Below are 16,090 nucleotides of genomic sequence, written 5' to 3'. Positions count from 1 at the left end.
TGTGGTCCTTGCCTTTTCTTCATTGGAGAAAAGTCTCGAAAACTTTGATCACCTGATTTTAAGGAATGAGTGTGAGAAATGCAGCTGGACGGACCATGCCTAATCCACTTTCTGATCTACATCAATGTTGCTTCAATGAAGCAACGGCAATGCTGCAGGAAAATCAACGCTGAGGCACTCAAAGATAAAAAAGCCCTATTCAGCCAGCACCTCACTGACAACCTGATGACTCCTGGTGACTCAGAGATGCAGGGTGTCACCTGGTGTGCCTGGTCTGCCCTCAACGCCCCAATAATCAGTCCCTGTGAAGAGATGCTGGGTCACTCGACCAGGAAACACCAAGACTGTTTTGAGGAGAACGACCAGGAGATTCAGGGACTGAAAAGCCACAAGTGCCAAGCATTTCTGAACCTGAAACAGCAACCCAACTCCAGAGCAAGAGAACTGCTAAGATCCAGCAAAATAATCTGACCTAAAGAATATATGTTCTTGAACAGGGCAGGGCATGAACAGGGCAGCACGGTAGCATGGTGGTTAGCATAAATACTTCACAGCTCCAGGGTCCCAGGTTCAGTTCCCGGCTGGGTCATTGTCTGTGCGGAGTCTGCACGTCCTCCCCGTGTGTGCGTGGGTTTCCTCCGGGTGCTCCCGTTTCCTCCCACAGTCCAAAGATGTGCGGGTTAGGTAGATTGGCCATGCTAAATTGCCCGTAGTGTCCTAAAAAGTAAGGTTAGGGGGGGGGGGGGGGGGGGGGGTTGTTGGGTTACGGGTATAGGGTGGATACGTGGGTTTGAGTAGGGTGATCATTGCTCGGCACAACATCGAGGGCCGAAGGGCCTGTTCTGTGCTGTACTGTTCTATGTTCTATGTTGGGTGGAGAAAGTGCAGGAGCTATAACAGTTAGTTGTCAACCTTGACACCAGGTTTATTTAGCACAGTCCAGAACACCAAACGCCCAAGGGCCCATCTCACTGCTGGCCATGAACAGGAAGGTGCTCAGCATAGAGGATGTCAGTGCCCGCTGAAAGGAGTACATCAAAGACCTGCTTAACAGAATCTCTGTCTTCAATACGAATATCCTAGACTCCATTCCGCAGCACGCTACCCGCCACCATCTCAGACGAATCCCAATCCGGCACAAGGTAGAATAGGCCACCTGACAGCTGAAGAACAAGGCATCAGGAGCATATGGGATCCCCACCGAGGCACGAAAACATAGCAGAGAAGCACTATTGGTGTGAATACATGACCTAATTTCTCTGATCAGGAAGGAGGAGAACGTGGCAAGAAATCTGAGATGCTATAATCGTTAGCATTTTCAAGAAATGTGACAAGTCTGACTGCAGAGACTGCAGAGGAAATTTCCTGATGCCGGCCAGGGGGAAGGTTATACAAGAATCCTCCTTAATCATCTTCTCCCTGTGGCTGAAGAGCTCCTCAGAGTCCCAATGTGGATTCCATCACTTAGGGGCTTAACGAACATGATCTTCACCACACAGCAACTACAAGAGAAATGCAGAAACAGCAGCAACCCTTGTACATGGTCGTCTTTGACCTCACAAAGGCCTTCAACACTCAACCATGAGGAATTATGGAGCGCTACCCACTGTTTTGGCTGCAGCCATCGTCTTCCTGATCCACAATGACATACAAGTCATGATGCTGACCAACAGGTACACTACAGACCCAATTCAAGTTTGGAGTGGGGTGAAACAAGGCTTTGTCATTGCATCAACGCTCTTCTCAATCTTCCTTGCTGCAATGCTCCATCTCACCCACTGCAAGATGCCCGCTGGAGTGCAACTAAACTACAAAACAAACTAGAATCTATTCAACCTCCACCACCTATAGGCCAGATCCAAGATTATTCCGTCCTCATTGAACCACAGTATGCAGATGATGCTTGCATCTAGCGCACTCACGACGCCAAGCTCCAAGTGATCATCTATACCTTCTCTGAGGCATATGGGAGCATAGGCTTTACACAAAAAATCCAAAAGAGAGGGGCAGCACGGTGGCGCAGTGGTTAGCATTGCTGCCTCACAGCGCCGAGGTCCCTGGTTCGATCCCGGCTCTGGGTCACTGTCCGGTTTGCACATTCTCCCCGTGTTTGAGTGGGTTTTGCCCCCACAACCCAAAGATGTGCAGGGTAGGTGGATTGTCCATGCTAAATTTCTCCTTAATTGGAAAAAATGAATTGAGTACTACAAATTTAAAAGAAAAATCCAAAAGAGAAAGGTCCTCTACCAACCTGTCCTCACTACACAGCACTGCCCCTTCATCAAAAGGCCTTTGACAACGTGGACCACTTTCCTTACATGGGAGCCTACTGTGACCAATGGCAGGCATCAACAATGAGGTTCAACACCAGTGTGACAGCGCAGCCTTAGGTCGCCTGAGGAAGAGAGTGTTTGAAGAGCAGGATTTCAGACCTGGCACCAAGATCATGGTCTACAGAGCAGTAGTGATACTTGCCCTACTATATGGCTCAGAGATGTGGACCATGTACAGCAGGCACCTCCAAACCCTGAAGAACCACCAGTGTTGCCTCTGCAAAATCCTGCAAATCCACTGGCAGGATAGGCGCACCAGTGTCCTCGCTCAGGCCAAGATCCCTAGCTTCGAGGCACTGACCACACTCGATCACTGGATGGGCCACATTATCCACTTGTCTGACATGAGATTCCCGAAACAAGCACTCTACTCAGAGCTTGAACGCAGTAAACGAGGAAATGTTTGAAGGGCACGCTCATAGCTTCTTTGGAAAAAGTGCAACATCTCCACCAACACCTGGGAATCCCTGGCCCAAGATAACCCGAAGTGGAGGAAAAGCATCCTAAAAAAGGGGCCGAAGACCTCGAGATCCATTGCCAAGAACCAGCTGAAGTCAAGCGTCGACAGCAAAGTCGGGCACCCCATCACCCTCTCCTCCAACCGCCATCTGCCCAACCTGTGACAGAGGCTGTAGGCTACGCACTGGAGAACTTGTATTTACTGTGGAAGTGTCATCCTCTACTTTGAGGAGCTGCCTAAGAAGACGTTAGAATAATTCCTGTGTATTATATATTATTTGATGCTAAAATGTTGACCTGTTCATACTTTGCAGCACCACAGTGCCCTTGATTGTTTACAAATGTACGGTGAACCTTGGCGGGATTTGTGCAAAATCTGCAAGCAGTGCAACTAAAAGAGATGTTTCACAAGAAATGTCGCAGGTAATTTGTCATTCTCGTGCTCAGCACAATACCTTGTAGAATATGTTTAAATACTGAATGAAATTTCAGGGTAATCTTTTGCTTAGAAAAAGTTTGTTGAGCTTTTCATCAATTGATTAACGGCAACTGATGACCTACTCTTAGCACTGATTTGTTTTGAAACATAATTGCGAAGCATATTGGCCATGATTCTCCAGTTTGAAGACTAAGTGCTCACTCCATTGGGGAATCGGGACTGTTTGCCGCTGGTGCTAGAAGTGACGCTGACATGCCATTCAATAGCACTTCGAATTTTTTTTTCACAGGATCGGGCTTTATGTTGGCCTTGAGAGTGGCAGGGCCAAAGCCCACTGACAGTGCTGCTCCTCAGAGATTGAGCGTCTTTTTTAAATGTGCCCTGGTCTCCGTTTACTGTTGCAGTCCCCGTGAGTCACTGGCAAGACCCTCCTCCTCAGCCACCCCTTCAGACCCTGTCCCTCGGCAGTGCCAATCTGACACCTTGCACTCAGAAGGGAAGGGCAAAGGGGTGAGTATCCTCCCTGCAGGTGTCCAGGGTGCCGGGAGTTCCTGAAGGGGGGGGGGGGGGGGGGGTTGGGGCTTGGGCTGGAGGGGCTCAGGTTGGGGGGGCTTCTTTCCTGGAATAGGGGTCATTTGGCTTTGAGGCCCTTTAGTCTGTCTCCCAGCATGTCAAGATGAAAGATCTGTGAGAAAAAATTCCTTAAAGGTCTTCCTCAAAACCTGTAAACTGTCTCCCAGCATGATAAAATTAAAGATCTGTGAGATGAAGGGTAAAGTCTTCCTTTTAATCTGGTGGTATACGGCCCAAGGCACCGGCAACTCGGGCAGTCGCCCGGGGCGCCATGTGCTAGGGTCCCGCGCATGCGCATTTGGCACCGGCCCAACTGCGCATGCGTGGTGGCCGCCCCCAGGGCGGCCCCCTCGGCCCCCCCCCCTCGGCCCCCCCCTCGGCCCCGCCCCCGTGCCTCTGGCCCGCCCCCCTCGCCTCGGGCCCGCCTCCGGCTCGCCAAGGGCCCGCCCACCCCGCCTCGGGCCCGCCCACCCCGCCTCGGGCCCGCCCACCCCGCCTCGGGCCCCCCCACCCCGCCTCCGCCTCGGCCCCCCCCGCCTCGGGCCCGCCGCCCCCCGCCTCGGGCTCGGCCCCGCCCCCCCTCGGCCCCTCGGCCCCCCGGCCCCGCCCCCTCGGCCCCCCGGCCCCGCCCACCCTCGGCCCCCCGCCCCCCCCCCCCCCCCCCCCCGGCCCCGCCCCCCCCCGAAGGGCGCCGAAGTTCAGCTTGCCCGGGGCGCCAGCAACCCTAGGGCCGGCGCTGGTTCAAGGTGATGATCGAGGTGACAATTTCTCTCCGCATGTCCCAAATTTCCTGTTGAGAACATTGAAGATTTGTAGCCTGACTGGCCCTACAATGGTCAGCTCTGGCAATGGTTTTGTCAGCTTTGCGAAAATGAAAATTGTCTTTTACCACATCTGGTTTTAGTAGCTTTTTTGCTTTTTGAAGGGTAGTTTCTATGCCGCGTGACCATTAGTCTTTGGACCGAACTACTTTCCTTACCTTCAGTGTTTCTCCATTGGGGTTGCCTTGTGTATATCTGTGCTTGATTGCTTGATTTTTGATGATTCTCAATTTAATCATCTGACACATCAAGATGGACAGCGCTCTAAAGCCGGAGAAACTCAACCTGGATGCTCGGTCGCCGGAAGCCCCGGAAATGTTTAAATATTGGCTGCGGTGTTTTGAGGACTATATGGACTCCTCAGCGACTGATGTCGACGGCGCTCGCAAGCTGCGTTTACTACATTCCCGGGTGGGCCACCGACTCTCCTCCGCGATCGTGAATGCTGCAAATTACGAAGCTGCGGTCGAGATACTGATGAAACGCTTCGTTAAGCCGATTAATGAGGTACACGCCAGACATTTACTCTCAACCTGCAGCCAGCGTTCCGGGGAATGTCTGGACGAGTACGTGGAGAGACTCACTGCGCTCGCGAGGAACTGCAACCATAAAGCAGTGACGGCAGAAACCCACATGAACTTGCATATCCGCGATGTCTTTGTGTCCGGTATCAGGTCCTCGTACATCCGGCAGCGGCTCCTAGAAGACGGGGCAAAGGATCTCCAAGGCACGGTAACGCTTGCCTCTTCGCTAGAAATGGCCCACCATAACCTCCATACATACTCCGCGGACCTTGCAAACCCCTCTCGATCCCCTCCAGACTCGGCCACGCTACAGGCCTGCGCCGCACGGCGATGAGCTCACTCCGGGGGTCCCCCGTGCTACTTCTGTGGGCAAGGTCAGCACCCACAGCAACGTTGCCTGGCCCGCTCCGCGATCTGCAACGACTGCAGGAAGAAAGGGCACTTCGCTAAAGTCTGCCTGGCTGACCCCAAAGGCCACAAACAAAATCCTCACCAGGCCCAGAAATCAAGCTCCCGGTCTCACAGGCCCCGCAACGCGGCCGCGCGGTGGCCAGACACGCCCACTTCCGAAGCGTCTTCGACCTCGTGTGAGTCATGGGAGGGGCCATCTTGGCAGCGGCCATCTTCGAACCCCGACACGTGCGACCGACGGCGGCGGCCATTTTGTGATTCCAGGCGGCCATTTTGTGAGTCCGACTTAACTGAGGACTCTGACTAACCGCAACTAGGAGCGATCACGCTCGATCAATCACGGCCGAAACACCTGCGGAACTCAATGATGCGGGTGCGAATCAACGGCCATGACACTCATAGAATCATAGAATTTATAGTGCAGAAGGAGGCCATTCAGCCCATCGAGTCTGCACCGGCTCTTGGAAAGAGCACCCTACCCAAGGTCAACAACTCCACCCTATCCCCATAACCCAGTAACCCCACCCAACACTCAGGGCAATTTTGGAAACTAAAGGCAATTTATCATGGGCAATCCACCTAACCTGCACATCTTTGGACTGTGGGAGGAAACCGGAGCACCCGGAGGAAACCCACGCACACACGGGGAGGATGTGCAGACTCCGCACAGACAGTGACCCAGCCGGGAACCGAACCTGGGACCCTGGAGCTGTGAAGCGATTGTGCTATCCACAATGCTACCGTGCTGCCCATAACTCCCGGATATACCACCAACAAAACCGACCGTATCCACGGCACCACCACCGGAGCGGAGAAAGTCAGCACGGACGGTCAAACCACCCACAAGACTGAACTTATAACTCCACTTCACCCCCGATGGACTATGGGCGCAATTCTCCGCAAATGCGGCGAGTCGTAAAGGCTGCCGTGAAACTGGCCGTGTTTCACGGCAGCCTCCGCGCCCCCTCCCGGGACCCGATTCTCCCCCCCCGGGTGGGGCTAGCAGCGGGGCCCCGTGAACCACGGCATCGCGGCCTTAGCGACCGTCGCTAAGTCCGCGCGGCAAGCGTCACGCCGGCTGACGCGCACGATGACGTCGCATGCGCAGATTGGATGGCTCCAACCCGCGCATGCGCGGGGCAGTCATCTCCCTCGGCCGCCCCGCGGACTGATCCTGCGGGGCGGCGGAGGGAGAAAGAGTGCGTCCGTTATGGACGCACTGCCCGCGATCGGTGGGCACCGATCGCGGGCCCATGCCCCCCTTGGCATGGCCGTGGTACTGCCGTGCCAATCGGGGCCTTGAATGCCCAGAACAGGCATGTTGCGTCCGTTTTTATGACGGCAGCAAGCAGGTGTGTTTGCTGCCGTAATAACGGCCGTAAAGGCCTGGGAACTCGGCCCATCGGCCTGGGGAGAATCGCTGTTCACCGTAAAAAACGGCGAGCAGCGATTCGTGTCGTGGGGCGGCCATGGGGGGGGGGGGAGAATAGTGGGAGGGCATGAAAAATGTCGGGGACGCCCTCCCGCTATTCTCCGACCCGTCGTGGGCAGCGGAGAATCGCGCCCTATGTGTTCTTTTTCAACAGGGGGTGAATGTGATGAATGTTATCAGTAGCTGCTGTAACAGTACCTTACCTTTAATGCATTGGCCCTTTAAGACCGGGCTTGGAACCCTGGGGGACTCCGCCTCTTGCTCCGCCCCCAGGAAACGGTATATAAGATGAGGCTCACTCGGCAGCATGTGATGAGCACACTTCTCGGCTGCTGTTCAGCTGTCAGATGATTAAAGCCTTTGAATTACCTATCTTCTCTCCTGTGTCGTAATTGAGGGTATCTCAGGATGATGACTCTGTTTTGCTTGCCCAAAGAGCCATCTTTGGGCTGTCAATTCATCTTGATGTGCGCAATATACTTCTGTGACCACAGCTGTGTCCTTGATGCTCTCACCATCCTGATTTGGAAATATATTGCCCTTGATTTCTACTGGAGCTGGGAGTGGAAGGTTTAGTGCCGTGTCCACTCAAGTATTTTACTTGCAACCGTGAATATGTGTTTGTTTTTCCTTTTGCTTTTTCAGCAGCTTTTAACAGATTTGAACATTTTTGTGTGCCTTTCTGAGCTGTGGCTTCTCTGCAGCATTTCCAGGATTTCAAAACTCTATTTTTGTTTTTATTTGTTTTACGGGAGCTTTGTTGGCTGGGCCAGTATTTGTTGCCTAACACTAATAGCCCTTGGAAAGGTGGCAGTAAACTGCCTTCTTGAACCGCTGCAGCCCCAGAGGTGTAGGTACACCCGCTGTGCTATTAGGGAAAGAGTAACAGTGAAGGAACGGCAGTATATTTCCAAGTCAGGATGGTGAGTGATTTGGTGAGTGGTGGAGTTCCCATATATCTGCTGCCATTGTCCTGCTAGATGGTAGTGGATGTGGGTTTGGAAGGTGGTGTATAAAGAGCCTTTGCGAGTTCCTGCAGTGCGGTTTACCTCTACTTCCTGACACCATGTTCTGTGTTTAAAGACTGCAGACTTTCTCAATCAGAGTCTTTATTGAACTCATCTAAAATGGCAGCTCATAGAGAGACTGTCACATGACAGAGGTGGCATTACAGAGGCAAGCTAGATAGGTCATGCAGCACTGTTACATTTCAAAACCCAAACAGTCCCCATATCTAAGGAAGGATATATTTATTGCTTTGGAGGCAGTGCAGCAAAGTGTAATTGGTCGTTGGGGTGAGAATTTTGTCCTTTGATAGGCTGAGTAAATTGGGCCTGAAGTTTATAAGAATGAGATCTGACCTCATTGAAACTTACAAGATTTTGAAGGGGTTTGACAGGGTTAGACATGGAGAGGTTGTTTCCACTGGTTGGGGAATATTAAATATGGGGGCGCAGCCTCGGGACAACGGCCCGATCATTTAGGATTGTGAGGAGGAGAATTTTCTTCACTCGGAGAGGGTTCTGAATCCTTGGAATTCACTGAGGGTTGTGGATGCTGCATTGTTTCAGCATATTCAAGGCTGAGATCGAGCGATCTTTGTTCTCTCAAGATTCAAGTAACATGGGAGCAGATAGGAAAGTGGAGTTGTTTTGGAAGATCAGAGAGCATCGTACTGAATGGCGAAGTAAGCTCGAGGGGTCATGTGGTCTACTCCAGATCCTATTTCTTATGTTATTATGTACATATAAACCATGCAATCGGATCTGCTGGAAGTCACAAAAATGAACTGACTGAAGTAATTGGTTAATTTGAAATATTTAAGTAATTTCGCATTATTTTTATTGGTTTACTTAAAATGTATTTCATACCTCTTGGTGTACAGTGCAGTCCTTTTCACTGAATTTTTGAATATTCTTCCAGGGATATCAGCATTTCTGGTTCTTGCCAGTAGCACATCTACAGGAGTGCACATACCACTTCCGTGTTGTAGAACCAGTAAGTTGATCTGCAATTAACTTAAAATCTAATATCATGTTAGTATATTCTATACCGTACGAATCTGTTTAATCATTGAGTATTCTTTATTTTACAGGGCCTAGCAGATTGCAGAACGAATCAGAACTTCGCTGGGATATTCTTTACAGATTATTACTTTTACTTTTATCGACAATGTAGCTAATTCAGTAGAACAAACCCTACGTACGTATTGACCTTGGACTTACTACTTTCCTTTAGTATGGGGTTTCTTGTAGCTCCATAAATATGTTCAAAGTCCATTTAGCTTTTTAAGCACATGTTAATTTACCAGTTTAATTTTTTAAGATGTAAAGTTGCTCATGTTACATGTCTGCTCGTGATTCTTGTCACCTCTGAAGCACGGGACTAACATCAAATTGGAACGGATTAGAAAATGAAAAGCACACTTTTACATGGGACATGTATTTTACATGAGTTGCCAAGAGTGAAAATAAATTTTGACAGTATTTAATTTTTTTTTTTACTCCTGTAAAGTTTATAGATTAATAAAATTGAAACTGACTAAATGAATTTCGAAATGGATGAGGTTTTTCACTTTACAGTATCTTCAGTACAATCTGCATTAGCACTAACATTCAAGAAAACATACATTTCTGTCAACTGTTATCGAATTTGCATGCTTTAGTAAGTTCGTAGATGTAATTAAGCAATCTTCTCGATTGAATTTCATAAATCCTGAATGGTCTAGAGAAGGTGGATGTGGGAGGGATGTGGGGCAGCATGGTAGCACAGTGGTTGGCACTGTTGCTTCACAGTGCCAGGGTCCCAGGTTCGATCCCCAGCTTGGGTCACTGTCTGTCTGGAGTCTCCACGTTCTCCCTGTAAAAGGGTGGGATTACTCCAGGTGCTCCGGTTTCCTCCCACATGTACCAAAAGACATGCTGTTAGGTAATTTGGACATTCTGAATTCTCCCTCCGTGTACACGAACAGGTGCCGGAATGTGGCGACTAGGGGCTTTTCACAGTAACTTCATTGCAGTGTTAATGTAAGCCTGCTTGTGACAATAAAGATTATGAAGAAAACAATAGCAGAAAATTCCAAATGGCATCAAGTGAGTGAATGGAACAATGATAGAGTGTAACAAAAAGTGAGAAAGTACACTTTAACAGATGAGAGTAGTGCATCATCAAATTAAGGGAGCATGGAGGAGGGCATGGATAAAGGAATGTATTGGGATGCAAACAAAACGCTGGAGGAAGTACAAAATGTAAATATTAGCATGTACCATGCACTTGTATAGAGCTCTACGTAGAATTAATTTGGAACATTGTTTTCAGTTTTAGGCATGCCACCCTAGAAATAAGGAACAATAAAACCCCAAAGGAAGCTATTCGGCTTATCTTGCATGTTATCGATTATTTGAAAGAGTTATCAAAATTTGTCCCACTCTCTTGTTTTTCCATGGCACATTTTCTCCTGAAATGTTTATTCCTGTTGTTTGGAATTTGACATTGAATCTATTTGCACAATGCTTTCATTGCTTATCAAAATGAATCTCTCATATTTCTTTCCATTAAATTTCATCAGCCATGTGGGTGTCTTCCTGTTTCTTCAATCCATCTGTGTTCTGGAAGTATGTTGCATCATCCTCGCCGTTTGCTACATTTGCGTTTTGTGCCATCTGCAGACTTTGAAATTATTGCTTTACATACCCAAAGCCAAATCAATAATCAAATTCGGTAGGTTTCATTAGACCGGCAAGGTATGTATTAATGATTCACCAGAATAATGTCTGCGATGAAGCAAGGAATATAGCTTTAGTACCAACCTGGGTTGCATTCTCTAAAGACAAGAATGATCTGCTTGAGGTGTTTAAGGACATTTTCAATGCAGATAGAAGACTTTAGTAGGGAAATCCAGAGCATTACCCCACAAATCCATAGTTGCAGAATGAATCAAATGAGAGACAATTATTGTCTGGGAATGAAGATTATTAAGTGACTTTGGAGATGAGGTGGAGGTGCCGGCGTTGGACTGGGGCGAGCACAGTAAGAAGTCTTACAACACCAGGTCAAAGTCCAACAGGTTTGTTTCAAACACGAGCTTTCGGAACACCTGAGGAAGGAGCAGTGCTCCGAAAGCTCGTGTTTGAAACAAACCTGTTGGACTTTTACCTGGTGTTGTAAGACTTATTACTTTGGAGATGAGGATTGAGGAGACAGAACGACGTTCTGTGACTAATAAAATGAAGGAGCAGGATGCCTTATTCCTTACCAATTACAACACTTAAGGTCTATTTAGTGACCCAGGAGCCAAAGTGAACAGTTTCAGGTTATTGGCCCTGATTGAAGATGATGAGGTATAGTTTGTCAGAATGACCAGAATCACTTAGTCTTGGCATAAGAATCGGAGAGGTCAAACAAGCTGGAAAGGATGGAAAGTGCTGCCGAAATGCAGATTGGGAACGATTTGACACAGTTGGGTCTGTTGAACATAAGGAATTTAAATATGACATTATGTAGTGAAGGAAGAGAAAGCTGGTCAGGAGGAAGGGAATAGCGCAATTCTGAAATCTAAACCTGAAATCTGAAAGCTATTCTTTAATTTCATTGGGAATTAGTGATGTTTTGGGAAGGAAATGAAGAATCATAGTAATACACAAGTGTTTGAATACAAGTGGCACAATCAGTGATATGTTAATAAAGAAACATTTTGTGGAACATCTGTTCTGTGTATCTTTTAAAATCAAAGATTAGATGTAATCCCTCCCCTTGCATCACAACTTTACTTTACGAACAACCTTAATTTCAAAGTATTTTGTTCAATGTGCCGACTAATTGAAAATGCCATGCAAGTCCACTAGAGGGCTGAATGTAATTCTAAAATGTGCCATTTTTTGTGAAGAAAGATAAAACATGCGGCTGTTTGACTCTATTAAGGAGCAAATGGTTAATGTCTTGGTGGATAAAAGCACCACCTGGTATAGAACTATGCCAAATAGAACATGGAAAGAGCAATGAATTATATTTGAAGAGTGCCTGTTTAACTAATTATGTACAATTGAATACTTACAGTCACAGAGTTTTACAGCACAGAAAGAGGCCATTTGGCCCATCGTCTTCACGCTGACCATCAGCATCTAACTATTCTAATCACATTTTCCAGCACTTGATCTGTAGCCTTGTAGGCTATGGCATTTCAAGTGCTCATCTAAAGACTCTTTAAAGTTGTGAGGGTTCCCACCTATACCACCCTTTAATCCAGTGAGTTCCAAATTCCAACCACCCACTTGGTGAAAATATGTTTCCTCCCATCTCCTCTAAACCTCCTGCCCCTTACCTTAAATCTATGCCCCCCTGGTTATTGACACCTCCTCTAACGAGAAAAGTACCCCTATCCACCCTATCTATGTCCCTAATACACCTCAATCAGGTTCCCCCTCCGCCCACTTCTCTGCTCCAGGGAAAAGAACCCCAGCCCATCCAGTCTCTCTTATTAGCTGAAATCTAGCTCAGGCAACATCCTGGTGAATCTCCTTTGCACCTCTCTAGTGCAATCACTTCCTTTCCATAGTGCGGTGACCAGAACTGTGCACAGTAACTCCAGCTGGGGCCTAACCAACTTTTTATACAGCTCCAACATAACGGGCGCGATTCTCCGAGCCCCGTTGCCGGGCCAGAGAATCGCCGCAACCGTGCCACAACGCCCCGACGCCGGCGCCAGATTCTCTGAGGTGCAGTGAATTGGTGCCATTTGTGCCGGCGCGTTTGGCGCGGCGCGGGTTGCGGGCCACTGCACGAGGCCGGGCCGCTGATTCTCCGGCCCAGATGGGCCGAGCGGCCAGCCGGAAACGGCAGAGTCCCGCTGGCGTAGTTCCCCCTGGTCACTGCCGGCGAGAACTCTGCACGAAGGGTTGGGGGGCGGCTTGCGGGGAAAAGCACTCCTTCACCGTGCGGGGGGGGGGGCTTCTGATGGGGTATGGCCCGCGATCGGGGTTCACTGATCGGCAGCCGGCCTCACTCCCCCCCATGGCCTACTTTCTTCCACTTCCGGCCCCAGAACCCCCGCGCCATGTTGCGTCGGGGCCGGGGCGTTGATGAAATCCCCTGCGCATGCGCGGGTGGTTGTGGCACCATTTGGCAACGGGAAGGGAGGCTGGAGCGGCGTGAACCACTCCAGTGCCGTGCTGGCACCCTGTGGGGGACCGAATCGGTCATCCCCGTGCCCGTTTTGCGCCGTTGTGAAACGCAACAGCATTCATGACGGTGCGAACACTTAGTCTCCATTTTGGAGAATCGCCCCCAACTTCCCTGCTTTTATATTCAATACTTGGTTAATAAAGGCAAGAATCCCATAGGCCTTCTTAACCCTTTATCTACCTGTCCTGCTATCTTCAGCGATGTGTAAACCTGTACACCCAAGGTCCCTTTGATCCTCTGTCTTTCCTCGGGTCCGACCATTCATTATATATTCCCTTGTCTTGTTAGTCCTCCCAAAATGCATTACCTCACACTTTTCATGGTTAAATTCCATTTGCCACTCTTCTGCCCACAAGAACATAAGAAGTAGGAGCAGGAGTAGGCCTTGTGGCCCCTCGAGCCTGCTCTGCCATTCAATGAGATCATGGCTGGTCTTTTGTGGACTCAGCTGCACTTTCCCGCCCGAACACCATAACCCTTTATTCCTTTATTCTTCAAAAAACTATCTTTATCTTGAAAACATTTAATGAAGGAGCCTCAACTGCTTCAATGGGCAGGGAATTCCATAGATTCATAACCCTTTGGGTGAAGTGTCATAATATACACACAAGTATATGATGGTGCACAGACAGGCAGTGATTGACATACAGGATGACCAATGAAGACACAGAATGCAGCAGCAATCACCAGACAGGACACGACCACTATAAAGCCAGAGGGCACTAGTTTTCCCGCTCTCTTGGGATCCAGCCTCTGAGACAGTCAGAGCCCGTGAGAAACAACTAGAACATACACCATGTGGTAGTAAGATAGTCTGGTCAGGTTAGCCTCAGGTCTCCAGTCAACTCAGCGTAGTGTCAACCCACAGTTAAAGTATGTATGATAGTTAAGAGTTCAATAAAATAGAGTTGCATTTCTTCAAGTGTTGGAAGCCTGTCTCTCTCACTGCTGCAGTAAACGTAGTCCTCGCAGACCCAGCATACCCAACACATCATGAAGAAGTTCCTTCTAAGCTCAGTCCTAAATCTACTTCCCCTTATTTTGGGGGTATGCCCCCTAGTTCGGCTTTCACCGGCCAGTGGAAACAATCTCCTCGCGTCTATCCTATCTATTCCCTTCATAATTTTATATGTTTCTATAAGATCCCCCCCGCATCCTTCTAAATTCCGAGTTCCATCTAACCAGCCTGTCTATATCGTCCTGTAACCTAAGGCCTTGCTCCTCACTATTTAGCACATCACCAATTTTTGTGTTACCTTCGAACTTACTTATCATACCTCCTACATTCACATCCAGATCACTAATGTATAGCACAAACAACAAGGGACCCAGCGCTAATCACTGTGGCACAGCACAGGCTACCTGTCACAAAAACAACCTTCAACTATCACTCTCTGCCTCCTACAACTAAACCAGTTTTGAGTCCAGTTTGCTAAATTGCTCTGGATCCCATGGGTTCTTAGCTTCTTCATCAGCCTTCCACATGGGACCTTGTAAAAAGCCTTACTAAAGTCCATGTGGACTACATCAACCGTATTACCCTCATCTACACACCTCATCACCTCCTCAAATAATTCAATCAAATTTGTAAGACCGAGGGGGCGATTCTCCCAAATGGAGCCCAAGTGTTCGCGCCATCCTGAACGCTGTTGCCTTTCACAACGGCGCAAAACGGGCACAGGGACGACTGATTCTGTCCCCCACAGGGGGCCAGAATGGCACTGGAGCTGTTCATGCCGCTCCAGCCTCCCTCCCCAGCGCCAAATGGGTGCTGTGCCAATGTGCGCACGCGCAGTTGAGCCGCGCCAACCTGTGCATGCGCGGGAGACTTCTTCAGTGCACCCGCCCCGACTCAACATGGTATCGGTTTTCAGGGGCCGGCCGCGCAGGAAAGTAGGCCCGGCGGGAGGGTGAGAGGCCGGCCCGCTGATCGGTGGGCCGATCACGGGCCAGACCTCATTGGACGCACCCCTCCCCCCAGGGATGGAGCCCCCCTCCCCGCCCCACAGGCTGCCCTCGACCCTTTGCGCAGAGTTCCCGCCGGCAGCGACCAGGGATGAATGGTGCCGGCGGGACTCTGTTGTATCAGCACAGCCGCTTGGCACATCCGGGCCGGAGAATCGGCGGCCCCGCGGATTCAAGTGGCCCGCGGCCGGCGGCGTGTCAAATGCACCGGCGCAAATGGCGCCGATTCTCCGCACCTCGGAGAATCGCTCGCCGGCGTTGGGGCGTCATGGCGCGGTTGCAATGATTCTCTGACTCGGAGAATCGCCCCCGTGATTTCCCTTTGACAAGAACTAATAGAATGACCTTCATAGAATCTTACCTTAGTGGATAGCTGGAACACTGAGGAGAGTTTAAAATAAATTCCAGCGTGATATGGCATAACTTCTCGAGAGAAATGAATGCACCTATGATTGTTGTATCTTATAAGGGAATTCTTGGTGAATATCAAAACTGAGTTGGTAATGTAAATAGTTGTACACTATAGTGTTAAGTTAATAGGTTTTAGCGTTCATAAAAAAAATTAAAGTTTGTTGTTTAAAAACGCGTAATCTACTGGTGTAGTTCTGTCAGGTATTTGCTGGGTGTTTAAATTTCTTTAAATATTAATAATTCTTAACAGGAATGTAACTTCACACAAGGTAAGAGCTTATGAAGTTGTGGGTAATAAATTAGGGTGGATGGATGATTGGTTAACAATGAGAAGCAGAGGATAGAGATAAACATGCATTTTCAAATTCACAGGCTGTAACTGGTGGAGTGCTGCAGTGATCAGTATTTCAGCTACTGTAATCTTTATTAATGGCTGGGACAAAATGACCAAGAATGATGATTCTGGGTTTTCTGACACGTGTTGGATGGGAGGTAAACTGTGAGAAGGTCATAAAAGAGGTTGGGAAAAGATACAGACAGAT

General features: G+C 49.0%; 1 protein-coding gene across 4 annotated transcripts in view; it reads left to right on the top strand.

Annotated features, from left to right (window-relative positions):
• LOC119955316 (myelin regulatory factor-like protein) overlaps window positions 1–9,542 on the top strand; it is a 67,221-nt gene extending 57,679 nt beyond the window's left edge. For all 4 annotated transcript variants that reach the window (XM_038781406.1, XM_038781404.1, XM_038781405.1 and 1 more), the window contains 3 exons: window positions 3,107–3,215; window positions 8,916–8,990; window positions 9,088–9,542. In XM_038781406.1, coding sequence (XP_038637334.1) covers window positions 3,107–3,215; window positions 8,916–8,990; window positions 9,088–9,174 — 271 coding nt within the window. In that variant the 3' untranslated portion in view covers window positions 9,175–9,542. The remainder of the gene's footprint in view (window positions 1–3,106; window positions 3,216–8,915; window positions 8,991–9,087) is intronic.
• The last annotated feature ends 6,548 nt before the right edge of the window (window positions 9,543–16,090 follow it).

This window comes from Scyliorhinus canicula, chromosome 20 (assembly GCF_902713615.1).
Source record: "Scyliorhinus canicula chromosome 20, sScyCan1.1, whole genome shotgun sequence".
Lineage (NCBI taxonomy): Eukaryota > Metazoa > Chordata > Chondrichthyes > Carcharhiniformes > Scyliorhinidae > Scyliorhinus > Scyliorhinus canicula.
Note: the sequence above shows the minus strand (reverse complement) of the source record. Positions and strands in the feature narration are given on the sequence as shown.